Source organism: Drosophila willistoni (assembly GCF_018902025.1).
Source record: "Drosophila willistoni isolate 14030-0811.24 chromosome 2R unlocalized genomic scaffold, UCI_dwil_1.1 Seg167, whole genome shotgun sequence".
In the NCBI taxonomy this organism is placed as follows: Eukaryota; Metazoa; Arthropoda; class Insecta; order Diptera; family Drosophilidae; genus Drosophila; species Drosophila willistoni.
The window spans coordinates 20,986,361-21,013,281 of record NW_025814050.1 but is presented as its reverse complement, the minus strand read 5'-3'; the positions used below and the strand labels follow the sequence as shown (position 1 = coordinate 21,013,281).

The window sequence follows — 26,921 nt, the reverse complement described above, 5'->3', positions numbered from 1 at the left end:
TAACAGCAGTGAAAAATATAATTTATTGCAATGCTAATGAAAATGTAATGATAAGGCTTAAAGGAAGTATTCTGCTCTTTTCCTACCTAAATATTATAGGAATTTTTTGAAACGATAACGAACTTGTTTTTCAACCAATGGTGATCCGATTTAACTGTTGTCTCATGTCTGAGTGCTAGGACACATGAATATTTTAGCCAGGTTATTTCTGAATCGATTTTATTTAGTTATCGACAAAAGGTATGGAGCGAGCCGGGACTGGATTTGTCAGTTATGTCCGATTACTTCTCAATAACATTGCCTTAATTTTGTATTGAAATGGCCACTTTTCACAGACAGTTTGTCTACGACATGATTTATAATGGACAAAAAAGTAATCACACACACCGCCGATGCACTTTTAAAAACAGAAATCTGCAAAGAAATTGATTACAAAACTGGCTATGATATCTACTTGCCGAAGCCACCTGTTTTATATATGGATGATGAGAAATGCATAAATTTCTAGAACCAATTCTTAATTGAATGCTAACAACATTTATGTCCGTACTAAATTTGATTTCATGTTAAAAGTGCCAATTAGAGGTGGTTTAAATGAAGTTGGTTCCAAATATAAATGATTCTATTAGTTATAATCATTCTGTGGCAGATTTATCAGAATCTTTCACTTGATCATCATCACCCACAGGTGAGTCCTCTTCGATGACCTCTTGCTCTCCCTCTTCCACTTTCTCTTGACTACTAGAACTTGCCTCAGTTGTTTCAGGTACTTCTTCGTGCTCCGGATCTTCCTCTTTGGCGTCCACCTCCTCCTCAACGTCTTCATTATTTTTACCTGGTCCACCGTTCTCCCATAATTGCATCACCTTCAACATTTTGGGTTGAGCTAAACGCCTGGAACTTAAACCCCACACCATATCCATGTGGTTCCATTTCTTTTGTGGATACATATTATTCTCAACCACGTTGGGCAAGATTTTGATCAGTTTCTGAACATCCTCAACAGAACTTAGATAATCATTTTGGGCATAATATAGGGCAATGGGAGCTGTGACTTTTTCCAAAGGATAATCTGGAGCTGTTGGTCGGCCATAGATCCGTTGATTCTCCTTGGCTTCGTAGTCAAATTGGCAAAAGCGTTGAGAGCTCTTAAGTTGAATATAATGCTCCAGTTGTTTGATATTGCATCCAGCTGGTAGATGACCCAGCACGACGGGAAACATGGTCTAGAAATGGAATTGGCATCAAATAAAAGAATTATCAACAATTTTAAATTCTTACCGTATTGAATTCTTCGGTATTTTTACCCACAATATCATAGAAGTAGTTCAAACAAGTCTTAAACATCTTCGGTGTGATGGTGCAAGTCATTGTGGCAATCGTGCCATGGGACATTAGGTTATTCAAAAAGTCACCAAACATGACAATTCCCATGCGAGCCAGCGGCAACAAAGGAGCCTTCACGTGGCCCATGAAAGCAACAGGTGCCAGGGCACTCATCGAATGGACTTTGGCATTATATTCCGGACGAGTGGAGGCCATCACAAAAAACGTAGTTGTTCCCTGGGAGTGGCCAAAGTAACTCAATTTCTGGTAACCTGTTTTCCCCAAAACCGTATCAATCATGGCCGGTATATCGTAATATCCAATCTCATGCCAAGAGAAGGTCCAATAGGCTTTGTCCGCACTGGCATTGTACTTGACATGATTGCGGGAATAGCGATTTCCTGGCCAAAATCGGGAGACTGTTACATACGCATAAAGAAGTACAGACAGGAGTTCCAGCTTACCTCTAACATTGCCCATCCAAACATCATAGCCATTGGCATAGAGATAATAACCCAAACCACTTTCTGGACCCATCAAAATCCAAGTGGCTGAACTATCCTGTAAACCATGAACTAATAGAACAGGTTTAGCTTTCGGTCTGGGGATGCGATGCATGGTCAAGATATATTTATCCTCTGTGGTCACGTCATGCGATTCCCCTGGATGTTTGTATTTCGCCAAAAGTTGTAACTAATTCGAGAAGACGAAAACGAAAGATTAAAAAAACTTGGTAAGGAACTCCCGCTTACTGTAGTCAATTGGCCATCTTCTATGACACTTTGTGGGAAATTATCAGTCAAATAGCCAGCGTAAGTCCATTTCAATTCTGCTAGGAAAAAAAATATTTGCAAAATTGAACAACTTAGGTATTGCATGTTCGTTCGCTTGGCGGTCCGTGACTATAATCAAGCGGATTCAACATTTGAACACCTCTTTGAAGCAGCACTAAAGAGCGTCAATTGTGGGCTAACTAATTAGTCATGGGGCAGTGAGTATTGTTTTTATTTTTTTCTATTTTATTTCAGTTATCGCTCAGAGTCATCATCATCGCTTGCTATTTTCTATATAGTTAATATACAGAAAGTATGACAAATTCTTTTGGCATATTTACATTGATTTTTTTTTTTTTCAATTTTTTGGTGCAAAGTTCGTCGATATAATTTATATATCAATTGCTCCAAATTGATGAATTCAATCAGGCTTAACGGCTAGACTTGTTGAGATATTTGTTGAGATATTGACAGTTTCCGCTAAAGAGGAATTTTCAACGAAACGAGAGAATATATAAAGCTATATAAAGGTCAGTGATTAATATCTGAGAAATATCTTAATATAATCTCTTGAGTCCAACTTCAAATATCATTAAAATAATATTTAGGTGTAAGGTCTAAGCAATTCTTCTACTTGCAACTGAAATATTTAATTAATAATTTCATACATCTTCACTTTTTGTAAATTCATATTCAATCCTTCATCCAATTCATATTCAATTAAATGCGTCTAATATTTCTAAAAATAGAAAAAGTGAAGCGTTGTCTTTGTAATCAAATTTCCTCCATGGAATTTGGCAGCTGACCACTATTAGATTGCCAGAAAATCAAATATCTGCTCTTTTTGTTATTTTTTTCTGTGCTGTTCAAGTTTAATTGAAAAATTTAATTTTTAATTTAGTTGGATTTGGAGCACTTCTGTCGACTGACGTCCATTTGCCAGCAAACATTTGCCTATGTCAGTTTATCGATTCTTTAGCTTTGCCTTTTACCACATTCGACCAAGGGGTTTTTTCTCGTTCTATGGTTTATTTTTTTTTTGTGTACAATTGATTGGCAAAAATTGATTTCAGCTTTTTGCATAAAATATTTGCCTTTGCCCGTTTTTATTTGCTGTCGTCGGGCAAACTGCTGACGAGCGGCGAATGACAGGCAGTGCCGAATCCCAAAAAAAAATGAAAACCCAAGCCCCAGTCCAATAACAATTCCCAACCAGATTCCTCTCCAGTCGGATGCTACTGCTGCTGTTGGCCGAAACGTTTCGACATTTGACAAATAACTTAATTCGGCATTGTCACCACATGTTGTTCAGTGCCTTGGTAACTTGACATGGGACTCTGACGTTGTAGGGGAAGTGGATCGATGTGGGTGGATGTGGGTGGGCGTGGCACTGTACGTGGCCCGTGGATGGGCGAGCAAGTCACTCGGCGACATGCTGGAGTTGAAGCCTTGGTTTCATGCTCGCTAAGCCTCCGAAGAGGAAAGCCTCTTTAACATGTTAAATCACCAAACAATTCTTGCGATGCAGTTTAATACCCACAAAGCATTTGCAGTCTGAGAAAGCAATTCATTTTGCTCCTTTTTGTTTTCTTAAATCAAATACAAATCCTTTTGCCTTGCAATTAATTAATTAATTAATTGTCACTCTTCTTCTTTCGCATCAATCTTGTTCATCTTGTGCTTCATTTGTATTCTCTTTTATGTTCAATTACAGGACATTAATTCAATTAATTTGTGGCTGTCAAATGTACAAAATTATACATCATATTAAATAGCGATGCATCTTTTATTGTTCTTACATTACACACACACACACACACACACACACACACACACATCGTGGATGTAATCTCAGGGGAAAAGTCAGTTAATGGCAAATGTTACACTATGCAAGAAAAAGTAAAAAACAGGAAGCCATTTTAAGTGAGGGACAAAAAACACATACATACATATGTTGTGAAGAAATGCCAAAGGCTGTTGGAATTTGAATTGAAATGTAATTTTATAGTGTTAGACTACACATAATTTTGCTATAAGAACATATGATTGTTAGTGTTGTAAGACACTAAAAGGGCTAGTGTAGAAAAGCGGTCACTTCATATCAAGCCGTGGAGAGAAAAGCGTGAGTAAAATTCGCAATTAGTTTTAAGTTAATTTAATATGCAATATTTCTTAGGAAATAAAACTCTCTACTCATCAGCTCCTCAACAATTTGGATGAAATTGGTACCAGTGGCGCTTGAAGAGGGTCAGGAGTTATAATAAGCGAAGGGGTCCACGGCGCGTGGGTCGAGTCAACAACATATGTTTAAAAAAATATCCAAAATGGCCAGCCTAGTCAGCAGCTATCAAAAATCCTGTAACCTTAATAAGATAACAGGCTTACCCAGTTAAAAAAAAAATCGAAAAATTTACATAGGTTTATTTAAAACTATATTTTTGTAAGGAAAAAGTTCAGATTTAAGAAATACTGTGGACTAATTTTAGATATTTCTATTAAAAAGTACTTATATTTGCGTTATCAGTAATTGCACTTGCTAAGCATCAAAACCATTCGGTTTTTATTTCTACTAAGCTCATTAAGCCCGATGTCTTTGTAGTGCAGTGTAAAAGTCATCCTGATTTGCATGCCTATCTTTACCGGTTCGCCCATCACTTGAATGTCTTCTCGTTTTCGCCATAAATTAATCAATTCCGCTGCCATCATCATCGTCATTCTCATCATTGTTTTATTTTGGTTTTTTTCGTCTGTTTCCATCCTGTTGTCCATTGTCCTGGCTGTAATCCTTTATCACTTTGTTCAGTTTTATTGATGGCCAGATGAAATCAAGCATGGCCGCAAGCAAAGGAGAACGATGAACGATGAAAATTTCTCCACAATGCAAAATAATGACGTAATTAATGGTTTGCGTGTGCTTTTACAATGTTTAATTTTTATTTTTGGTTTATCGCAATCGTTTTTTGCAATTGGTTGTTTTTTGTTTAGGCTTAAATCAACTTAAAATTGTATTAAATATTAAAATTAATTAACTTAAATTGTGCAGTCATTTGCAGATGAATAAATATTCTATGTACATACATATATACAAAAATTATAGTCAATGACCCTGAACTTGGCTAAAAGCAATTACAAAAATGCAAAAACATGGAAGGAACATGGAAATGACAGTGGGCACCGGCGAGTGCCAAAGAGTGTGAGAGACATAAACTAAGTGGAAAATTGTAGAAAATTGGATGGAGGATTTCCTTCTGTCGTCTGGGCCATTAAATTGCCTAACTTGACTTTCAGCCCTTTTTTTTTTTTGCTGCAGACTTCTTTCCTCTTTTCCTTTTGCTTTTTGTATTTTTCTTTGGCTAGAGTCCAAAAACTTTCGGTTTAACTTAACTTGAAGCCAACAGAAGAGTTTTACGCACTTTTATTTTAACGCCTTTTTCGGTTGCCGGCAAAGAAGACCTCGAAGAGGCCATAAAATTTGAAGTCAGAAATTTTATACGCTCGTGATTAAAAGTCACGTGCGGGGCTAATATATATACATAGACAAGGAGCTTCGAGGACACCAGCTGCAACTAATGTGAGTCCACGATGTTCTCCTGCCTGATGAAGCTGATGATGTGGACGATGATGATGGTGATTCGCAACAATGCTGATCATAATCTCCCGTTTGGAACAGCTGCTTGGAGGCTACTAACGAGCTGCTGCCGCTTTCCTTTTCCAACTTCAACTCCAACTCCAACTTCAACTAGTTTTGTCTCGCCAAGTTTTGCTCCCATTGTTTTTCTTTTAGCTTCATGCAATTGATTGGTCGCGTATCCATTGTTGTCTAAGCGGGTTCTCTTTGCCCTTTTTTTTTGCCAGAGTTTTTTTTATGGTGCTTTGCTTTTGGCCAGGTCGATTGCTACATGCTTGTTGCTGATTGGCACTTAGCCTGGCTAATTGTCATGGCACGCGCCAGAATGGTTTTTTTTTCTGGCTTTGTTTTCGCTTTGAAAAGTATTCACTTTGATTGCCGGCGGCTTGATAGGTAAATTTTTCAACCAATTTAAACCTAAAATGTGGGTCAAAAGTGCAAATCAAATGGATTTAGCTTTGTTTTAGCTGTACACAATTAGCCCCGAATTCGATTTAGGTAAAAGCATTTGATCTGTGATTCTTGAGATAAATGTTCATTCTTTTCATTTCACCAATTAATTAAAATTCCTTTAACACACATTTTAAGAATAATTCATTTATTAGTATAAGCTCTTATTTTAAATACGGAAACGTTGATTGCAATTCCATCAGGCAAATCAAAAATGCAAATTCAACATTTAACACGCATATCAAAAAACACGCAAATTTTGGAAGTCTAACAAAAACTTTTCAGATAATTTATGCACAAACTTAAATCAAAGAAAGTAATCTTAATTCATGGATTAATCCTTAGTTAAAATTTCTGTAGACTTTTACAAAGTTTAGTAAATTATTTTCATTTGAACTAAAAGTGGAGTAACATCAGAGTAAGAGTCTTTGTTAAGAACAAAAGAATGTTTCATATGCAAAATACTTCTTCAAAGTGATCTACAGAGATTCAATACCAAGAATGGAAATTAATTTGATTCAGTCAAAAGACACAGGAAAATCTTTAGACGAATTAAATGACTAAGATTGGAAGATTTTAAAAAGATTTGATTTGAATTAATTTTTTAGTGATTTCTTTTGGCCGGAATTACCTTAACTGTCACAATTAGGCAAAAAAACGAGGAAAAGGTCATTGGAATTTCTACATAAATTTAAATTTTTAACTCTTTTCACTAATTAAAGTTCCGACTATCGTCTTCATTTGTATAGTCAGACGAAACAATAAACAGAAAACCCATTGCTAAGCCCAGGCAAAGTTCGTGCTATTCCCGTGGTTTATTGCACTTTGAACTATGAACCACAGAAGGCAGGAGGAGCTGGGTAGAAACTAACCAGGTTCGCCTCGCCTCATTTTCAGTCAACTTCAGCTCATTTATAACGAAGGCTTCCCTCCCCAAACCCCTATCTTTGGCAATGCCATTGAAACTGTGCTTGCTCTTGGCATAAATTAAAATAGGTTGCCATTTAGCAGCTGCAGCAGTTACAATAGTTCCTCCAATGGACGGAGGGAGGGAGTTCACCTAGAATTCGCATAGAATCTTTTGTCAACCCGTCAACCAGCGGGCAAAGGCAGCGACACATTTCCTGAAGTCATCATCATCATCATCTGCCATCTGCATTTGCCTTCTGTAAGCGGGGACAGTTTTTAAAGCGACTGCAAAGAAAAGTTGGCATGGCAAATTACAGAAAATTTGTAGCCTTGCTCTCCATTTAATGACCTGCGTGTCACACACTCATCTCTAAATTCCTTTACTCAATTAACGCTGAATATGCGATGGCAATGACGTTACGCGACGGCGGTAACTTTGTCTTCTTGTGTGTATGCTAATTCCATTACAATGCAGTTGGAGTCCATCCTCTGGCTCCTCCACCCGATTTGCTGGGACCCTTCTCAATCCTCAATGAATTATGATGGACATTGTCATGAATGAGGCGGAGCGGACAATGTTGCGGCTTTGCCAGCAATGCGTGAGTTTTGGGTGGAGTGTTGGCCATGTTTATCTCTATGGTCAACGTATACTTAGCACATTGCCAAAAGTGGGTGGGTATTATGGAGAGAAAAAGAGAGACGAAACCGAAACAGAGACCAGGAGATTGGGCGGTCGGGATAAGGGCGTTCAACACACGCCATTCACTAGATTGCTGGCTAGGCGTTTTTGCATGACACGCCCCACTCAACCGAAAACCGAGAAGGGGGCGCAGACGCGTTAGAGGAGATGAATAGAGGGAAATGAAGTGCTTAGCGCCTGACTATGGCTACTCACAATAAACATCGGTGTTACACTCTTACAAAAAATGAAGAAATCATCTTAAAACCCCAAAATATTTTAATAAAGTATAAGAAAATCAATTAGTTATGAGATTTTCCCTAAGATCTTTCGGAATTCTAAAGGAAACACAAGGAGATAGATCTTTGTGATGACTATGGCTGGATATTCTGGATTCTCGATCTAAGTTCTTTAACTGATAAAATTCATGTATAGTGACTTGTTAAGTCAGTTTTTTCCCCAATATCGCAGCAAGTGTGGGACATCTAGAAAGAAAGAAGAGCGGATTTTCATTTAAATCTAATACTCAGCTAATAATACACTCCCAATCTCTGGGTTTCTCGATTTCTATTAACTTTGTTCATATTTTCTTGCAGTGCAATAACCGTGGTCTATGCGGAAAAACTCTTTTCGGTTGCGCCACTTCATTATAAACATTTCTCAATTGATTATCGTTAGTTTCCCCACCCTCCCTTCACCATTATAGTGCCCTGCTGGGGCAGTATGGTAGGTGGGGACCGAGTGTTTGTGTGTGATAATGCCATAATTATGCCTTTAACTTGGCGTGCTCGATGTTGTTAGAGTTGCGGCTTTTGCCTTCGCCGATTATATTTGCACGCATGTCCTTAATGCCTCACATGCGAACTCCTACATCCTCTCCGCACCTAGCCCGGAGCCGCTCATGAAGGGGGGATTTTACACGCATATTTATGACTTGGACACGGACTCCGAACAGTTTTTGCATTCGGCTCCCCTTCTGTTTGCCAAACACACAGCTCACATACATTTAAGTAAGTAATCCACATAAACTGCTCTTGAAATATTTCATTATCGTAATGAAAAGGACTACAACGCATTTACTATATACGCTTTTTTTCACTCTGACATGTTCTGGCTCCTATAGTTATTGATAATGAAATGGGCTAAAATAAAAAGAAAACTGAGAGGGTGAGCGGGTGCGAGAGTGGGGATTGGTGAGGGAAAATTGGGTAGCTTTCCTGTTGTTTTTGGGGTCTGTGTGTGTGTAAGTGGGGAAATGAGAATGGGAGCAGATGAAAACATGTGAATTATTTAATGGAAATGCGCTTAAAAGGGATTTTTCCCTTTCCCCTAAAATGACAGGCAAATTAAGATGTACTATAGTTTCTCCTATGAAAAAAGGTTAATGCGAAATATGTTAACGCATGAAACTCGATTAAATTAGATGATGAAATAAAAAAGAAGGTAGGATGGAAAGCTAAGAATTTCCCTACGTGAAAATGTAATTATATGAAAAGTGCTTCCTTCTTCATCGCCATCAAGAGTATTCCTAGAATTTGAAACCCTTTGTAGGTAAAAGTTTGCATTCTTCTCTTAAAAGTGCACAAGAAATCTGAATAATTTTGGTTTATATATGCAAATAAGGACTCTTGGATAGGACTTACCTTTAAGGACAGTAAACTGTATACTTAATTTAAGAATTACTTACTTAAATTAAGTTTTATAGTAGAGAATAATGCAATAAATATAAGGAAAATATATTTTCTTCAATATTAAGTATTAATAGTCAAGTCTAAATTAAAATTTCTTTTAGGTAATTATATTAGAAATTTTTATAAACAATTTTTTTATAGAAGTAGACTTCAAAATAGTTTCGTACTCTACTTGAATTAAGTATGTGAAGCGCAAATTCACAAATACGATTTAAAATTTTCTATTGATGAATCACATAAATCAAAGAAATTACTAACTAAAGTAAAAATATTGCATAAAATTAGAATTTCTAAATAAATGTGTATATGTCAATTAAAATATATATTTCCCCCTTCCAAATCGCATGTCACAGCTTTAATTCACTTAAGTGTGAGATAATTTTGTAGGGAAAAAAAATTTATAGCCCCATTAAAAATCCAATATGTGAGTTTAGTTTCGATTGTTGCTTCCTGTCACGGATGAATACGCCTGTTCCTGCCATTGGGTGCGACGGCTAGAAGTATCTTTATCTGTAGTTGGCAAGTGTGAGAATTGCATTAAAGAAATTTTGTTTTCCACACCCTTTTCCCTTTATTTTTTATTTTAACCGAAATCACTCAAGCCGAACCCTTCCAACTGACTTTAATGTTTCGGAACTTCTTTTCTTTCTCTCTTGTTCTTGACCAATTTCAAGCTTGATTGCCTTCAGCGTTTGGCTTTAAAAAGAAATGTGTCGGGTATTTGACTTACATATTTTTGGTTTCTATTTAAAATTTATACTCTGACTAAATAACTAACTAACTAAAAAAAAAAAAGTGGAAAGAGAAAAAGAAAAAAAACCTAGTTTAGCGCAAAATATTCGCGGAAGAAAAGTCGTAAATTTTTTGGTTTATTTTTTTGGTTCTGTTGCTTTTTGCTGGTGTTGGGCGACTTTCGATTGGCGTTTGTCCAAAAAGGCTTTGTGTTTGGTTATTTATGCAGTTGTGTCCTTTGGGCCGCCAGAGCATTGCAAGGAGTATCTTAGGATCTTGGGGCGAGGTTTGCTACTTGCCGGCGTGGCAGCCCGTCATGGCCACTTGTTTCCGCACGCCATTTCTCTTTCTTCTCTACGAGTTCTGTTTTTCTTTTCTTTTTTCCACTCTTTCTCTGCTTTTTATACAGTTGTTTTTCCTTTTTCTGTTTTTTTTTTTTTGTTCTCTTGTTCTGTCGCGAGCTGCAAACACGAGAAGTCCATTTCGAAATTTATGTACACACAAATTGAAAGCGCAGAGGACAAAAAAAAAGAAGCGTATATAGTTTATTTTTTTGCTCCCCTCTTTGGAGTTGCATTGCTCGAATTGCAGCTGGTTTGGAAAGCTGCAGCAAAAAAAAACTGAATAGAAAACAGGAAAAACAAACCGAATATGCCTTTAAGTGACACTTGCCCGTGGGGCGGGATACAGATTCCGTTTTCTAACAAAACGCTTTGTGCCAAAAAAAAATGAAGAAAATAAAAGCAATATGAAAGAGAACTCCACAAAAGGCGTCAATCTGAATGGCTGAGTAAATGAAGCAATTGAGAACAATTGAAAGAGAGATATGAATGCAGGAAATAGACAGACGGATAATTGCAAGAATGGTTACGGAAATTCCATAATGGATTTAATATTATTGATAACGGATCAAGATAAATCATACGATAAAAAGGAAAACGATTGTGACAGAACTATATATTTTAACTTATCCTGCTCTCATTTGTTCCTTGTAACTCGACATTTGTCCATTAAGTGAAGCAAATTGAAGATTTGTCCTTTGTTAAGTATGAATTCTTAAGATGTCTGTAAATGTCTTTGCTGGATTCTTTTAATAGGACACAAAACCTTTGTTTTGAATAATCAATCCATAATAAATATGGTAATATTAATAAGTTTTGATTAAAAAGAAGTAAACACTTAAATTAAGAAACTATAAACAGTAGCTAAATCAAGAGTAAAGTTTATAACTTAAAGAAACTTAAAATAGATTCCTATTTATTGGTCCGAAAGAAATCATAACTCGTTGATTGTCGTCTATACGAAAAATCTATACACCAATTTCAATAGACGCAGAAGTCAAATGTAATTTCAAACCCTTTATGCATAAGCAAATGATATTCAAAGCCAAACATTAGACTGTCCTGTTTCAGAGCCAAGCAGCTCTAGCAACCTTTGGCAAAAGCCATAATCCAACATATGTTTATACATACGTACACGGGGGTATGGTAAGGGTTTTTTGGTAGGGTTGGGTTCTTACTGTGCTCCAATGTCGTCATCATTACCATGACTAGGATTACCATTACTGTCATCGTCATGTCATCACCCAAAGTCTTTATGACTTTTGTGCGCGTTAAAAATGATAAGAAAAAGTTTTCTTTTTTCTTTCCCCCCTTCCTAGATGATACGTATCCAGTTGGGATGACTGCAGGACTCCAGCAGAAACACACATAGACACACACACACTTACACCAATATCCATCCGAGGCTTATATGTCGAAAGAAAACATATGGCATATTGCCAGGCAAAACATTTAATGGTCTGCAAAATGGCCGAGACCGAAAGACATTAAAAGTTGCTTAACCTTCATTAAGGGCAGGCGGCATGGGGAAAGAGAGAGAGAGAGAAAAAGAACAGGAGACTCATGCCAACTGTCAGTGAAATGAAATTTAATATGTGTCAAGCTAGAGCAACTCCAACTAGGTGGCCATATTCTTCTTCTTAGCTAGCTTAATATCCCATTTGTGTGTTCAGGTTGTCTGCCAGCCAGGCTGAACTGCATCCAAATGATATTCTTGCACAAAATAAGCGAAACAAATCACCGCAAAAAGTTGGCAAACAACAGAGAGAGAAAAAGAAGGCTTTAATCAGCAGAGAGATGGCAAGGGGTTAGAGGATATAGTCTAGGCAACACTCTTTCTCGCTTTATCCCTCAGCTAGGCAAACTCAATTTCCAGCTTATTTCACGGCATGTCGGAGACATGGCATTATCCTGGCAACAGTAAAAAGTTCCTTCTTCCTTGCAGAGACTTCGTGTATTTTGATAATCAAATTTGTGCAAACAAGCGAAGAGTGTAAATTTGCAAACACCAGCAGCAACAGCAGCAACAGCAGCCACAGACAGGACAAGGGCTAAAGGACTAAAAGGATAATCAGTGTGGCGCTTCATGCACTTGTACAATTAATAGCGCACAAGAAAAGTTCACTACAATCGGTCGAGTAGAAAATGTAACTTTAATACGAACAGGTCTTCTTAAAACTAAACTTTACTTTCTGCCATTTCTGGAAGATTCATCGCCGAGAGCTTCAGGTGGTTTTCCCTATTGGCACTTTTCTCATCGCCTTGCTCGGATGACTAGCCTCTGCTGCTGTTCTCCTGGCGCGAAGTTTTTTTAATTTGGCCAGTTTCTGTTGCCGCTTAGCTTCCTCTTCTTCGGCAATCTTCTGCTGACGTACTTCATGCTCATGAGCCTAATATTAAATTTGTGTTGATTTTTCATGTATAACTTTAAAAAAACTTTAAACGAGAATCTTACCAGTTGATAGATTCTCTCCATCTCTTCAGCCTCGATTTGAGCCTGAACTTCGGCAATTCGTTTCTTCATAAATTTCATTTTCTCTTGACCCTCTCTTAGATCATCTTTGGCCTTGTTAAAGCGAAAAGTGGTTAATAAAATCTTATCTTCCCAATGTTCCATATCGTGTTCTAAACGTTTTGTAAAATATTTGATGCGTTCTTTATAAGTCTGTTTTAGAAAAAAAAAATACAAGAAAAAAGGTTTCCTTTAACAGCTTTAAAAGGTTCCTTTTACTTTCTACCTCAATAAGATGATAATACGACTTCAGGGCCAAGTTTGAAGTAATTCTTTTCACTCTCGATTCTTTGAGATCAAGCAACTCCTTCGCCATTTGATTCGTCCTTATATTGTATTTCATTGTCTCCGATTCTGCTAAATTGCTATAGTAGGATTCCAAGTAACGCATTTCGATCGGTCTGCGTATGGACATGTCGACAAGACTCCGCTTAACTTCCTGAGTCACGTCTTCCTTGTATTGCTCCCACCAGGCTAGTGAGAAGCGACGAGATTTTAAGCTAGCTACAGAGAACTCCTCGCGTGCCTCGGCTAGAGAGCGCTCCAGTGACTTGTCAACGGTCAACATTTGCTTTTCTTCCCACAAGACGGACAGTAGTTTGCGATAGCCATGGCCCTTAATCATTTGGTCGTAGAAGAACTTAAAGAAACGTAAAATTTCCAAGATATCACAACGATATTTCGCCCATTCCAAAGTATCCCAACTGTGGTTACGCACTAGAACATCCAGATACACGAAATCCTTCAGCTCCCGCCGCTTAAAGAAAGCCTCCAGTGACCAACTAAACAAGTTGTGTGGAATTTCCTTAATATCCAAGAGTCCTGCATGTTGTGGGGCTCGGTGTAAAATAAGTAATTGGTATGTGGTTCTTGCGTTGGTAAAAAATAGCGAGGACCGTTGCATAGATTCCCTTAACCTATCAAAGTTGCTCTTCTCTCCCGTAATTATAGTTAGCTTGTGTATGTCACCCCTCAATTCCTTTGAACTAATCTTCCTTACAAGTGAACTCAGTATTGCTTTCCGCTTCATTTTACGCAAAAAACTGGAAAAACTCCATTGGCATTTCATCACATAATTGGGAGCCAAAGAGAAAACACTACTCCCTGAACCGATTCTTTTGAGCAATAAATCCGATTCAAGTTCAAGTTTATCCTCCTCACCATTAATGTCCCCAATGTCCTTGCCTTTGTCATTGCCATCGTCTACAGGCTTTTGATCACCATTATAATAATCATTATCATCATCATCGTCGTCGTAGTCATCATGATCATCATAATTATTATAATAGGCACCATAATCTGGAAACTCCGGCATGTTCCAATCAGCAAAGAGTCGACGTAAGAACTCATCATGACATAAACCCGGATCACTATTGGGTTTCACTGGCATAATGAGTTCATATCGTTTCTCAAACGCTTCTCTTCGTATATCCTTTGAGTTCACAACTTGTCCATATTGTACACTTAACCCCGAATGTGACGACTGCATCATGGTACAAAAAGAACAGAAAACCAAAACCAAATCGAAAACCAAAACCAAAACCAAAACCAAAAAAAAAAAAACAACAAAAAAATCAATAATGTATATAAAAATGTTTTGTGTTCAACTTGAAGTGTGAGAAAACAAATAAATAATGAAAAATTAAGCTAAGCACACTTAAAAAGAAAACAATTTCACACTATAATTTTAAAAAAATTTTCATTGTTGGCAACTTAGTAGGCAATGAAAACGTTTTGACACTATATGCACAGAATCCTTTTTTTAATAAATTTAAAAAAAAATCAGAAGTACACAAGATAGGGTGGGTCAATATTTACAAAACTACTCGTAAATTGAAAGGTGTAAATATAAAAGGGTGTGAGAAATAAAAATACTTTTCTATTTCAGTAATTTGTAAACCAGAATCTCAAAATGCATCCTTCATCAGCGGAGATAAGGATTTTATCTGAGACACCATGTTTCTTAATGACATTTCTACTTTTTTTTTGGATCCTTAATATGGATGACCCACTTATTATTATGACCCACCCTACTAAATAGCAATGTTAGATTCAAATTTTACAAATCTAGTTACCTGTGTTTTTTAAATGTCAATTGTGAAAATCGATGTATAGAGCGTCAACGCCTTTACAAATCACATTCCTACTACAGCTTTCTAAAGAGCTACACAAATACCTTATTCACAAATTTATAAAAATATCTAAATAATATTTTTTGAGTTTTGGTATTTTACACGAAAAAGTTTTCAATGTATAGATCAACTTCAACAGACTCATTGGCGTCCATTGCGTCATCATCATCGGAAGACGAAGACGAACCCATGAATGAAGATGACTACACCACTGACCCGGGATATCTGAATTTCTTGAGGGAGTTTCGTTCTCGTAATGCTGACCTTCATCGCCTGGAGGCGATTCAGCGTGCTCCGAAATACTGGTTGGCCTTAACGCCCGGAAATAAAGCCCTGTACCGCTCATTGGAAAATATTATCGCTGTTCGCAGCGCGAACGATTGTGATGGAGACACTGGTGGGATGTGCTGTCCCCAAAAGAAAAAGAAGCCGGCCTGTCCCAAAAAGAAGAGGCCAGCCTGTGCCAAGAAGCGCAAACCTGCGTGCCCCAAGAAACCAGCTTGCCCCAAGAAGCGCAAGCCTGCCTGTCGCCGCAAGCCCAAGCCGCGTTGTGGCAAGCGCCGCAAGAAGTGCAGCAAACCCGGCCCAGTGACCAACAATGGGTATCTGAATTTCGTGAGAACTTACCGTAGGAAGCATTGCAACTTGAAGCCAAAGGATCTGATCATGAAAGCAGCTCGTGCTTGGTGCCGTTTACCGGAGAACAAGAAGGATCGCTATCGCCGTATGGTAAGTCCTTCATGCCCTTTCTCCCTCTGCCTTTGCAAATACTTATTGAACTTGCTTTCTTTATACAGGCCTGCAAAGTGTCTACAAGCAAACGCAGCAAACACCGCAGGGTGTGCCAAGGTACTCAATAATTCGTGAATCAACAATTCGGAGCAAACGAGAAGTAAATTTCCAGTCTATTGTCAAGTGGATCAACAAAGTTTCGTCTTGTTTTAGCGTCTAAATCTAAATGTAAACTTTAATTCTTTTGACCCATAGCCTTGACCTTTGTCCAAAGAGTCGGCAAAATTAATTTTTTTTGAATTTAAATTTTTTGTGTTTCCAAATATCCTTAAGAAAAACCCGATCGATTTGATGAATTGTAATGACCGCAGAAATAAAAAAAACCACAATAAGAGTGCCACGAAAAATAAAATAAAATATATTCTCCGATAGTAATATTTGAATTACAATAAGTTTTTACTGAATTATAAGATGCTCGGAAAAATTTTTGACATTAGTAGGTGTTCAGATTATAATTGGGAGCTAAATTAATGCCAGAAAAGGATCTATTCAATATGTTAAAAATTAATAAAATAGAATAGTGACAATCGAGTTGGCTTTGGGCTCATTGTTAGTCGCACAAAATTCGAAAGAAACAAATCATGTGAGAAATTTAGATTTTTTTGAATTCGTGTAAATCATATCCTTTTTTTCTATTGAACATATGTAGGAATTCAGAATTGTGATTGTATTTATCCTTGCCTAGAGTTGTGGCAATTAAGCAATGCTGCTCCACAAGTATTTGGATTCGTCCATTCGAATATGACGGAACCGAAACGAAGGAAAGATTTATCCATCACGCCTCGTGTTTTTGCTGTATTGAAAATTGAAATTTTTGAATAGCTAGGAATTTTACGTTTCGAATGTCTCCTCTGAGTGTATCCATCTCCATAAACTATACACAAAATTATGATATTTGTTTTTGAAATGAACCAACAGGCATGGGTTGAGTAATCAAATTTCATATCAGTTTTATTCTTTTCGTTTCAACATTTATACGATTTATGGCTTCGCCGAAAATTAAACTTGACCCTGCCGCACCAACTACATCGACACCTGAAGGAGATGTGGCTGCTACCTATTCGGAGACGTGGTACTCGACATTAATACAAATTGTCATACCATTTTGTTTGGCCAGCACTGGCACAATAGTTGCCGGAATATTGCTTGGAAATGTACAGGATTGGAGAGTATTTAAGGAAATGAGCGAACTAATTGTGCTTGTGCCGGCGCTATGTGGTCTAAAGGGCAACTTGGATATGTGTCTGGCATCACGTCTCACCACCCATTCGAAATTGGGTCAATTGGGTAACTTTCGAGATATTCGTCAGATAGTCATTGCCAATATGGCACTGGTGCAGGCTCAGGCCATAGTTTCCTCGGTGATGATAGTCATAATGACAGTGGTTATGGGTTCTGCAGTGGCTCTTACCCTGATGTTTGGCAACTTCTCAACATTGGCGGCTGCAGCACTGATTACCTCAACTGTATCTAGTACGATACTTGATTCTCTTTTAATGGGAGTCATACTGTTCTCACAACGCTATCACTTCAATCCGGACTATTTGGCCACACCGATTGTGGCCTCCATTGGGGACGTGGTTTCCATAAGTCTTCTCTCCTTAAGCGCCGCCATATTGTATGATCTGAGCGCAACCCATGTCTGGATTAGTTTAATCATAATGTTTTGCTACCTGTTTTTATTTCTACCCTTTTGGATAACATTGATCCTGAATAATATCTACACCCGTCAAGCCTTGAAATATGCCTGGATACCACTTGCCGCAGCATTGTTCATAAATGAAATTGGCGGCTATGTGCTTAGCTCGGCTGTGGTACAATTTAAGGGATTTGCTGTCTTTTCGCCCATCATTAATGGCATCTGTGGCAATCTAGTTTGTGTTCAGGCCAGCAACATGGGATCCATAATGCATCATCGCAGCGAACTTGGCACCTTCCCCGAGGGAAGTCGAATATGCGAATCACCGTGGAGAGTTCTCCTTGTGGGCACAATATATTCACGTGTCGCTCGTATTCTTATATGTATATCAATACCAGCTAACGCATTATTGGTCTATGTGGCGGACTATTTCTACAAGTCTTATATATCGGTGAATGTCATCTTTGTTGCATCATTTGTCCTCACGAGCTTGCTTCAGCTTCTCATTTTGCTGTGGACGGCTCACGTTCTAATCCATCTGCTCTGGAGATGGAAAATAGATCCCGATAGTTCTGCAATTCCATATTTAACTGCCTTGGGAGACTGCGTGGGCACGTCATTTCTATCAATAATGTTTCATCTTCTGCGCCTTTCAAATCAAGAGTATCAACCTAAAACAATGCCTTGGATCAGACTCGATTATGACACAGTACGTTTTTTAAAACCCTAAATATACTAAACTATTAGACAGGTGTAAATAAAGTGAAGCTTTTAAAGTAAAAAGGTGACAGGAATTTTTATTAAACTCACTTTGATAGAAGGAACTTCGCCACGGCTGAAATTATTTCGACCAGCTGGTTGTCGAATATTACTGGAATGATGGAATAGTAAAACAGTTTGATTAATTTGAATTTATACTTGTCTCATTTGCCTAACAATTCTTTTCCGAATTAAAAATCGTAAAGTATTGCATAACCATTTACATTATATTATATATTACATTTGTTAATAGATGTAAAACTTGGTCCACAATGAAGTTTTATTTGCTAGAACAGAAACACAAATTTAGATGGTTTCACAGTTGAAGAAAAAACTAGGTTTTTAAGTACTTTCTACATAATGATATATACATATATTTTACTGATAGTTCTAAAAAAACGTATGTTATAGGTACATGAATCAAAAATAAATTGCAAATCATTAAAAAAAGGAAAAAAACAGCAACCCAGTAACACGGCCTGGCAGGCAGACCATTTTTACTTGAACTGTTTTTCTGTTTGACTTCCAGCAATTGTCCATCTGAAATTGTCGTTTTGGTGCAAATGAAGATAAGTAAATAGGTAAAAGAAAAAGGATCTCCTCATGCATATGCCGCGTGGAAAATGTTGACCCTCTGCATTTTCTTGTTATGCATGCGTCCATCCTCATGCTGCTTTGCCGATTTCAGATGATTGAGATTTATGTTGCACACCTCGCAGTAATATACAGTCGAATTAGTTCCGTTCGGCTGGGGCTGCTGTTCTTTCTGACAGTGACCTGTTTCTGCTTTTATTTTTAGTGGATTTCCTCGTAAAATTCCCAGTGGCAACCTCTTAATTCCATTCAAAGCACTGCCTATGCCGCTACAGTTGCCACTATGTTTCATATAACAGCCAAACGGATTGAGAGGCTCCATAGAACCATTCGCAGTAATACGATATATATGACTCCCATTGAGACTCAAGCGAACTCCTGGACAGCTTGTGTACTGGCGACGACGATGACGTGCTCCCGCCATATGCATAGCCATCTGGGACTCCGAGGTGATGCTAACATCACACAATTGGCACATCAGCCACTTAGTGTCGGTACGCACCCAGCGTCCTTGGTCATCGTAGTGGCCCTCGCCATTGGGTTTTGTCATGTTTTGCGACACCATAAGATGACGTCGTCCAAACAAATGCTGCTGAGCATGCATCATCGAAGTCAACTTCAGATCGCAGACCTCACAATAGAAAGCCGCTGGACCAGGGGTACGTACACATCGTAGCACTTCCTCCGAAGCGTTGCCGTATTCGCAACAGTGACGCATCAGCCATGTGTTCACCCGACGATCATGGGCCTTGGATGAATAGTGATCCACTGCATTGCGCACAGTTCTCATGGCTGTGCGGCACAAGTCACAATAGTTCCAGCGGAAAAGCGTTTGTAATTCGACGGGATATGTTGCCTCCGGTGCCAGCATATCGTGCATATGCAATGTAGTCACTTTTTCTGCTTAGAAGAAACGACAACAAGAATTAGGAATTGAACCCAAATAAAGAAGCTAACTAAGCTACTCCCCCCCTTTCTATGACACTTACTAGTAAATGAACTATCTCGATCCTGATGTAAATTTGATTCCTCTTTAATTTTTGGTAGATGGTCATCATTATAACAGCTTAGTAAAGGCACTTGATGATAATGGGGCGACCGTGACGATGTTCCAGTCGGCGGAGTCATATCCAAGCACCTGAATGAACCTTTCTCACCATTATGATGTTTATGGATGTCGATGCTTTCCATTGCCAATTTAAAACCATTTTTAGTTGGTATCACCCCATTGGACGACTTCTGAGGCTTGCTGTAACCATTTGGACCATGTGTGGGCTGATGATGCTGACTGTATTTGAAACCATTTATACGGGGCAAAACCTGCTCACTAGACACATAATCACCATTTTGATTTAGGCGTAGAACAGCATTCTTAACAGATATTTTGTCATTCAATTTGATGCCGTTGAGCAAACGTATTGGCGATGAAGAATGTTGCTGTCCCACCTGGATTTTCAAAGGAAAGTTTTGCAGTTGTGGTGCTTGTTGAATCAATTGTGGTGACGCTTTAAGTGTGTGTGATGGTGCTGGAGTAGGTAACATGACCTTCTTTACATACTCATTGTTCTCATCGAGAGAAATTTCGGCTATTTCCAACGGCAGCGGTGTGAAACGTTGAATAGCCCAACATGTACCGTGTTGGGGAAGCCAAAGTTCAGCATAATCCAAAGGACTGGCTTGCTGTTGATGAAGTGTGGCCATAAAGTGCTCCTTAGTCAGCTCATCTGCCTCTCTTGTGATGGGCAACTCATTGAACGTGGCCACATTCTCTTTGCATATGACTTTCGTTTCGGGATCTTGCACTATATGCAAGGCAGATTGTGTCATCATGACTTGAGGATTTGTTGCCTGTGCCAACCTTATGGACCCTATTGTTCCCACTGATCGCTGTTGTTGTAGTTGTCCATGCATGGGACATGGCGGTGGTTGTATATCTGCAGTCTCTGTAATCGGTGCGGTCAGGTTCAACCATTGCTTCAAGTTCGATATCTCGCCAATAACTGTCGTCCAGTCCTCATCCCTGTCATAGTCAATGTCATCATTGTGGTAATCGGATGACACATTCACCTGATAATAATGGACACTGCTGTCATCGGTGCGTCTCAGTTCCACCAGCACTGGCACTTCACCTGTGGGTATGGTTGGTTTTGGCAGATCCACTGCCATTCTACTTATGTTTTTGGCACATTGCAGAGCGATCTGCTCGTGGACCGGTGGCAGCCGTCTAATACAACTCGATGGATATTTTCGCGACAACATTCTCGAGTTGGACGGAATGCTGGGTGGGATCTGGCTTGGGGGCTCTTGCTTTTCGGAGACTTTTCTTTCTTTAATTAGTACATCTGATGTATTGTTTGTTTCCCTTTTCCGGATATTTCGTTTTTTCTGGTTGGTTTTTGCAAAAGATAACGTGGCTGGCGCTTTTCTGCTTTCTTGCTTTCCTGCTTTTTGCGAATTTCTTACGAAAATTTCCTCTCAGGGTCTTAGGGGGGGTTTTATTTTGGGGTGTTTTCTTGAAAATGTGTGAGAAAAAAGGTTTGCTCCGCCAAGCTAATCGGAAACTACATAACTCCAATAATATAAAAACACACACAGATTAAAGTCGTCAGTTTGATAGGATTGTCAAAGGTGTCTTTTATAAGTGTCAGTGTTGGTAAATGTTTCGAAAGTACTGTGCTGTGAAGTACAATTTGGATCATATTGAGGGTAGTCTCGGCGATGATTAATAAGTGTTTAAAAATACGTGGAAAGACAGCCCTTAAATAGCTTTTGGAATAGCCTAGACTTATCGAAATTTCATCAAAATCGATTGAAGGCAAAAACAGAAAACTGTACCGATGAAATGTACTGATGAGTCATCACTATTATCGTGGACTATAACAAGAACTTGGACTTGGCCACAGTATTACATACACATCCTTAACCGATAATGGACTATAAAAATAGTTAAAATTTTAAATTGATTTCCCAAATCATCGTAGTCTATTACAGTGCAATTGTTTCATTCACATTTTCCAGCAATTTACTGGCATTTAGAAATAAAATGAAAACGCAAAAAAAAATCAATGTAAAAAGCATTTGCATATGCTACATAAATTTGCCGCCAGCCATGGATGGATGCCGCAAGGTTTTATTCATTTCTCTTTTTATTTGTAAATTAAGTTTGCAATTGAAATGACTTTAAATTGCTCACGTGTGTGACACAATTTCTCTTTATCATTTTGCCGTCTTCTCGTCTTCGAGAAGAAGATGTGGATGAAAAAAAGCAGAAGCAGTAGCAGCAGCAGCAGCAGGCAAACGGAAGCGGAAACACAAAATGTGAAAAATGCGCAGAGCAAACAAAAAAGGAAAAAGAAAATTTTTGGTCCAAATGAGATGGAGAGCGGTTGGGGTAGGTGGCGATGGGGGAGTGATGAAAACGGAGAATGGAACGTGTCGTGTCGCCATAACAGCTGCACGTACACGCCCACCAGGACACACATAACTCCCAACTTGGAGCGCTGCTGTTACCCCGCAAGGCAAACAAACGAATTCCACTCAGATCCGCATACATGCTACACATGGTAGCACTCGGTAACCATATCTGTATCTCCGTGTGTGTGTGTGTATTGTAGGCCTTATTCTGCTGCTTCTGCTGCTTGTGTACGTGTGTTATTTAATGCTTATCTTTATCCTTTTCCCATTAGTGTTATTGATGTTAACCCTCCCCCCAAGTTCCTCTACTTTTGGCAGAGACAGGTGCCCGTCTCCGCTTTCGATAAACTTGCCCGCCAGCTAAACAGTTGACAATTGATGGAGGTGACACCAGAAACGAAAGAGAATGGAAAATCACGCGCTAAACATTATTTTAATGCCCCAAAGGCAGCCAAAAGGTGGCAGGCCCCCATGACAGAGACGCACATACATATGTGTTCCAACACTTAATTCTCAATTTCTCTCTCGCTCAGTCTTTCTCTTTTCCTTTTTATACGCTTTTCTTGTGCTTCTCGGAAATATTTAAAGCCCTGCCAACTCATTTCCCTTCAGGGAGTCCTGGTTTCGAGCCCATCTACATTTGACATTTATAAATGTTGAACTTGGCACTTGGCAACTTGCAGCCGTCCTTGAAGGATTTAGTTAAGAAATATAGTATATTTTTAAATATATATATATATAGATATGTATGTGCGTATATAGATGACAGGCAGATGGCTTAAGTGAAAGAATAATGGTTAAAGGTTAGCGGCAAATAAAGGAAATTTCGAAAGCCTTTCTCACAATTTTACTTTAGTTTTAAGAATATTTGCTATATAAATGAAGTAAAACAATTTAAATGTAAATCGAAAGTGTAAATAGATTTAAATAGAGAAAAACAATATTATTAATCGCAATTATTGGACTTGAAATATGTTTTTTTTAGCGTACTTAGCTGACTGTTTAATTGTTTTCATTTACCTGAAATTCAAAAACTCTATCAAGAAAAAAACATAGCATACTTTTAGGCTGGCATAATGTTAAGATGTTGCCAAGCGTTAGCAACATGTTGCCGAGAGTGCAACTATTAACACTTTGTTATATTATTCGTCCTTTTTGTTGTTTTTGGCTTAATTAATGATAGCGGAGCACTCGACATTCTGCAGCCAGTGAAATGTCTGGCATCTTTGCTTTGCTTTTAATTGCCATCCGCCGCAGTAGCCTGCTTATGCAGAGTCATGAGCCAGGAGCCAGTACTCGGCGGCGGACGACGAGACGCAAGGCACATAAAATCATCTGCTGCTCCATAGCAGACAACGCAGACAATGAACGCTATGGATGGACCATAAAAAAAGGAGTTATCGCTTGACAAATATCAAAACCAGACCCAGGGACAAGAGGACCATAGGAAGAGTCGAATGTCAGTCAGACCTATAGTGTTGGGCCCATATGCGGGGTGCAGAAGGCAGTATACTGAGTCTAGACAAAACATGGCGTTAAATAAATAAATAAATAAATCGCAGTGGCAACTACAACAATAACAACAACAACAACAACAGTGAGACGACTCATCGACAACCGCAAAAAACGGAAGCAACTTCAACAAAATTTATGACCATTTTGTGTTCATTTTTTTTTTCTGTTTTTCTGTGTGTTTTGTTTGAGGAAAAAATTTGTGGCAAGGTCAATAACAGTGGGCGTTGTGTTTGGAGGGGGCGTGTGAAAATGTAGGCTGGGTCTAGACCCTAGCTAAGTTCAAGACCAACAAAGAACTAGAGATGGGACAAAAAATTGAATTGAAATGGAAGTGAAATTGAAAGGAAGTTGAAATTAAATTGAAATACTAATTGTAAATACTGAAGTGCACAGAAAAGAATATGAATTTATAAATAAATAAAATAAAATTACAGTTCATGGAAAATATGATTTTTAATAAAATTGATTGAATTGATTGAAATTAAAAAGTCTGAATTATCTTATTTTTAAAGCTAATTGGAGCTCAAACTCTTTCCACAATTTGAAATAGGTTAGACTAAAATTAAAACTGAAATTTTCTGAACTTGGGATTCAAAAGAATGGTGAAATGGAATCGAATAGCTGCAACAAACCCATCTCTATGTCCGACTCTATCTATGGCTATAGTCATCAATTTAAGACTCATCCTCTCGATTCTCAATGTCATTTTGCAGACGCAACGATACTGGGATTCACCCAGAGACACAGCGAGAGAGAGAGAGAGGAATATAGAGAATTGGAGACAACAGGAAAGAGATAGATAGACACGGAGAGTTTTCAAACATGTTTTCGCATAAATTAAACATCTTATCTGGTTGTAAAACATTTGACACCATTGTCGTTGTTGTTATTGTAGCATTATTTCAACCCAAATGCAGTCCGGAAATGTACATATAAACAGCGAAATGTGAGAGAGGATACAAAAGCACAAGAGAAAGAAAATGCTGCAAAAAAATACATACATATAAATAAATAGATGGATAAGCGAAGAGAAGGAAATGACATTTTATCGATGAGCATACATTCATTGAGATACAACATTTTATATATAGTTAATGATATTGCCATTATATGGCAGTAGATGGGGATATAAACGAAATGCATTAAGTCTGAGAATTATTTAAAAGTGATTTTAAAATGCAATGAAATTGAGTATGGAAGTTTCTACGAATCTCTGCCATCAGCCATCTACCTTATCTCTGACGTTATTATTTCACATTTATGTTTGTTTCGCTGAGCTGCATATACAACTGTGTAAACAAAATTAATTATGCAACATTCAGTGTGGGTGTGTGTGGATGAGTACGTGTGTGTGTGTGTGGTTGTGTTCGCTCAATAAAATATCCTTTCAACCTAAACATTTACCCATTTTCCCATAATTTGCACAGTTTGTGCCATTTCAACTCGTCCAGGCGGAAGAAAATTTATGCCTGAAACCCTGAAACCAAAAACCCAAAATACATTCTCCCAAGGTACAAAACTCATTTGCATTTGCATAGCCCCCAAGGATAGGCATATACATATCTGCCATTAGCATGCTCAACTTGCAAATACCCCGTCCCCCTCCTCCACCACAATCCCAAAATCAGTGTCATATCCAACTGCATCTGTAAACGTAATTAACAACATTTTGGGGCAACTTAACTTCAATATTAATTTCTCATCATAATTTCTATAGAATGGAAGATAATGTTAAATTTAACAAGATGTAAATGGGAGATAGAAGGAAATCTCTTGACCACAATTCTTAAAAATTATGCATATTTTATTAAAAACTAAGAACTTGTTTATATTCAGAAGAGTCCATAGCATCTATGTATAGCATAACATAACATCTATGTATATACATCTCCCGAGGTAAATAAAAGAATTTGAGAAGATTATCGAATACTTCTAGGTGTTAACTCTAATCAATCGATTAAAGGATAATCATCCTTATGAATAATTTACCTATATATACTAAGCTTTTCGTTTTCTTAGTAGTTTATCCCTGACGATTTCTTTTACATATTTAGTTAGTAATTAGTTTTCGAACTAAATTTTAAAGTCCATGTTTGTAGAGTTGTAGAAAAAAAGGTCTGAGATCTGTCTAAAAAATCTCAAAAATTAATTCCTTTATATTAAGGCAAAGCTAATGACTTTTGATGGTTTGGCTTAGGCGATAATGCAGTCTAAGAAGATAAATTAAGCTAATTTCTTCTGATTTGTCTTTTCTCAAACATACCTTGGGATACCTGCATGGAAATAGTCTTTGAAATTGAAATAAGTTCTAACTAATTAAAAACATTACATTAGTTCCAAAGAAATAAGAACTGAAGATTCTGTTCAAGGTGCAAATCTTTTCGAATGTGTTACAATACTCTGTTTACATTTACTTGAATAAATTGTAAAGGGTATTTAAAGATTGCCATGATAAAACGATTGTTTCCACTACCTTTATGACCTGATTATGAGATCTTTCTCTTAAGAGCATTATCGTTATGGCTTATTACTTTATTTCTTTAAAGTCACAAAGTTAATAAACCAAAAAAAAAAACTAGATTCATATATGTCTTTTGCTTGGTTTTTATTTTGAGGTGTGTTGAATTATTTGCCAAATTATATAAGAAGCTTTTAGTGTTTTGTTGTTTCTCTAATTGTTACGTGTTTTTCTTGTATTGTTATTGTTTTTGTTTTTTTTTTCTCTCTGTATGTCACATGCAAAACATGTTTGGAATTTCAAAAGTGCCAAGAGGGTCCGCAATTTCGGTGGCTAACCACAAACATGGACAATTATTATTAATTATACCCTTGCAGAGGGTATTATAAAATTGGTCAGATGTTTGTAACGCACAGAAGGAGACGTTTCCGACCCCATAAAGTATATATATTCTTGATCAGCATGAGAAGCTAAGTCGATATAGCCATGTCCGTCTGTCCGTCTGACCGTCTGTCCGTCTGTCCGTCGGTGCGTACGCGTTTTACTCAGCCATCTTAAGAGCTATCGGGATGAAATT

At 37.9% G+C, this 26,921-nt stretch overlaps 5 protein-coding genes across 7 annotated transcripts; 2 read left to right on the top strand and 3 right to left on the bottom strand.

Annotated features, from left to right (window-relative positions):
- Nucleotides 1–2,359, bottom strand: LOC6641974 (lipase 1). Of its 2 annotated transcripts, XM_023175839.2 has the most exons (5): nt 2,079–2,358; nt 1,791–2,019; nt 1,282–1,727; nt 753–1,226; nt 1–414 (listed from the first exon to the last, which is right to left on the bottom strand). In XM_023175839.2, the coding sequence occupies exons 1-5, from the start codon at nt 2,202–2,204 to the stop codon at nt 289–291; spliced, it is 1,401 nt and encodes a 466-aa protein (XP_023031607.1). In that variant the 5' UTR covers nt 2,205–2,358; the 3' UTR covers nt 1–288. The 2 variants fall into 2 exon arrangements, with proteins under 2 accessions (XP_023031607.1, XP_046866748.1); XM_047010792.1 differs by lacking the exon at nt 1–414 and having other exon boundaries at nt 452–1,226; nt 2,079–2,359.
- Nucleotides 2,360–12,663: 10,304 nt separating this feature from the next.
- On the bottom strand, nt 12,664–14,589 carry LOC26529064 (probable serine/threonine-protein kinase irlB). The gene is made up of 3 exons (XM_015178426.3): nt 13,268–14,589; nt 12,985–13,194; nt 12,664–12,919 (listed from the first exon to the last, which is right to left on the bottom strand). The coding sequence occupies exons 1-3, from the start codon at nt 14,531–14,533 to the stop codon at nt 12,755–12,757; spliced, it is 1,641 nt and encodes a 546-aa protein (XP_015033912.2). The 5' UTR covers nt 14,534–14,589; the 3' UTR covers nt 12,664–12,754.
- Nucleotides 14,590–15,172: 583 nt separating this feature from the next.
- On the top strand, nt 15,173–16,299 carry LOC6642414 (protamine-like protein 99C). Its single transcript, XM_002065525.4, has 2 exons — nt 15,173–15,902; nt 15,971–16,299. The coding sequence occupies exons 1-2, from the start codon at nt 15,291–15,293 to the stop codon at nt 16,031–16,033; spliced, it is 675 nt and encodes a 224-aa protein (XP_002065561.1). The 5' UTR covers nt 15,173–15,290; the 3' UTR covers nt 16,034–16,299.
- A 649-nt stretch (nt 16,300–16,948) lies between these two features.
- On the top strand, nt 16,949–18,334 carry LOC6642413 (solute carrier family 41 member 1-like). Its single transcript, XM_047010641.1, has one exon. The coding sequence runs from the start codon at nt 16,949–16,951 to the stop codon at nt 18,332–18,334; it is 1,386 nt and encodes a 461-aa protein (XP_046866597.1).
- Nucleotides 18,335–18,710: 376 nt separating this feature from the next.
- Nucleotides 18,711–21,578, bottom strand: LOC6642412. Of its 2 annotated transcripts, none has more exons than XM_023175832.2 (2): nt 19,947–21,578; nt 18,711–19,860 (listed from the first exon to the last, which is right to left on the bottom strand). In XM_023175832.2, the coding sequence occupies exons 1-2, from the start codon at nt 21,214–21,216 to the stop codon at nt 18,965–18,967; spliced, it is 2,166 nt and encodes a 721-aa protein (XP_023031600.1). In that variant the 5' UTR covers nt 21,217–21,578; the 3' UTR covers nt 18,711–18,964. The 2 variants fall into 2 exon arrangements, with proteins under 2 accessions (XP_023031600.1, XP_002065559.2); XM_002065523.4 differs by having other exon boundaries at nt 18,711–19,857; nt 19,947–21,577.
- Nucleotides 21,579–26,921: the final 5,343 nt, after the last annotated feature.

Bases quoted from the DNA above. Each gene is read 5' to 3' on its own strand.
- LOC6641974 (XM_023175839.2), bottom strand. From the start codon at position 2,204: ATGCAATACCTAAGTTGTTCAATTTTGCAAATATTTTTTTTCCTAGCA. The intron at 1,728-1,790 runs GTAAGCTGGAAC...GATTTTGGCCAG, and splicing joins TTGGATGGGCAATGTTAGAG to GAAATCGCTATTCCCGCAAT. The intron at 1,227-1,281 runs GTAAGAATTTAA...TTCCATTTCTAG, and splicing joins ATACCGAAGAATTCAATACG to ACCATGTTTCCCGTCGTGCT.
- LOC6642414 (XM_002065525.4), top strand. From the start codon at position 15,291: ATGTATAGATCAACTTCAACAGACTCATTGGCGTCCATTGCGTCATCA. The intron at 15,903-15,970 runs GTAAGTCCTTCA...TTCTTTATACAG, and splicing joins AGGATCGCTATCGCCGTATG to GCCTGCAAAGTGTCTACAAG.
- LOC6642413 (XM_047010641.1), top strand. From the start codon at position 16,949: ATGGCTTCGCCGAAAATTAAACTTGACCCTGCCGCACCAACTACATCG.
- LOC26529064 (XM_015178426.3), bottom strand. From the start codon at position 14,533: ATGATGCAGTCGTCACATTCGGGGTTAAGTGTACAATATGGACAAGTT. The intron at 13,195-13,267 runs GTAGAAAGTAAA...TTTCTAAAACAG, and splicing joins CGTATTATCATCTTATTGAG to ACTTATAAAGAACGCATCAA. The intron at 12,920-12,984 runs GTAAGATTCTCG...ATTTAATATTAG, and splicing joins TGGAGAGAATCTATCAACTG to GCTCATGAGCATGAAGTACG.
- LOC6642412 (XM_023175832.2), bottom strand. From the start codon at position 21,216: ATGTTGTCGCGAAAATATCCATCGAGTTGTATTAGACGGCTGCCACCG. The intron at 19,861-19,946 runs GTAAGTGTCATA...GTTTCTTCTAAG, and splicing joins TCGAGATAGTTCATTTACTA to CAGAAAAAGTGACTACATTG.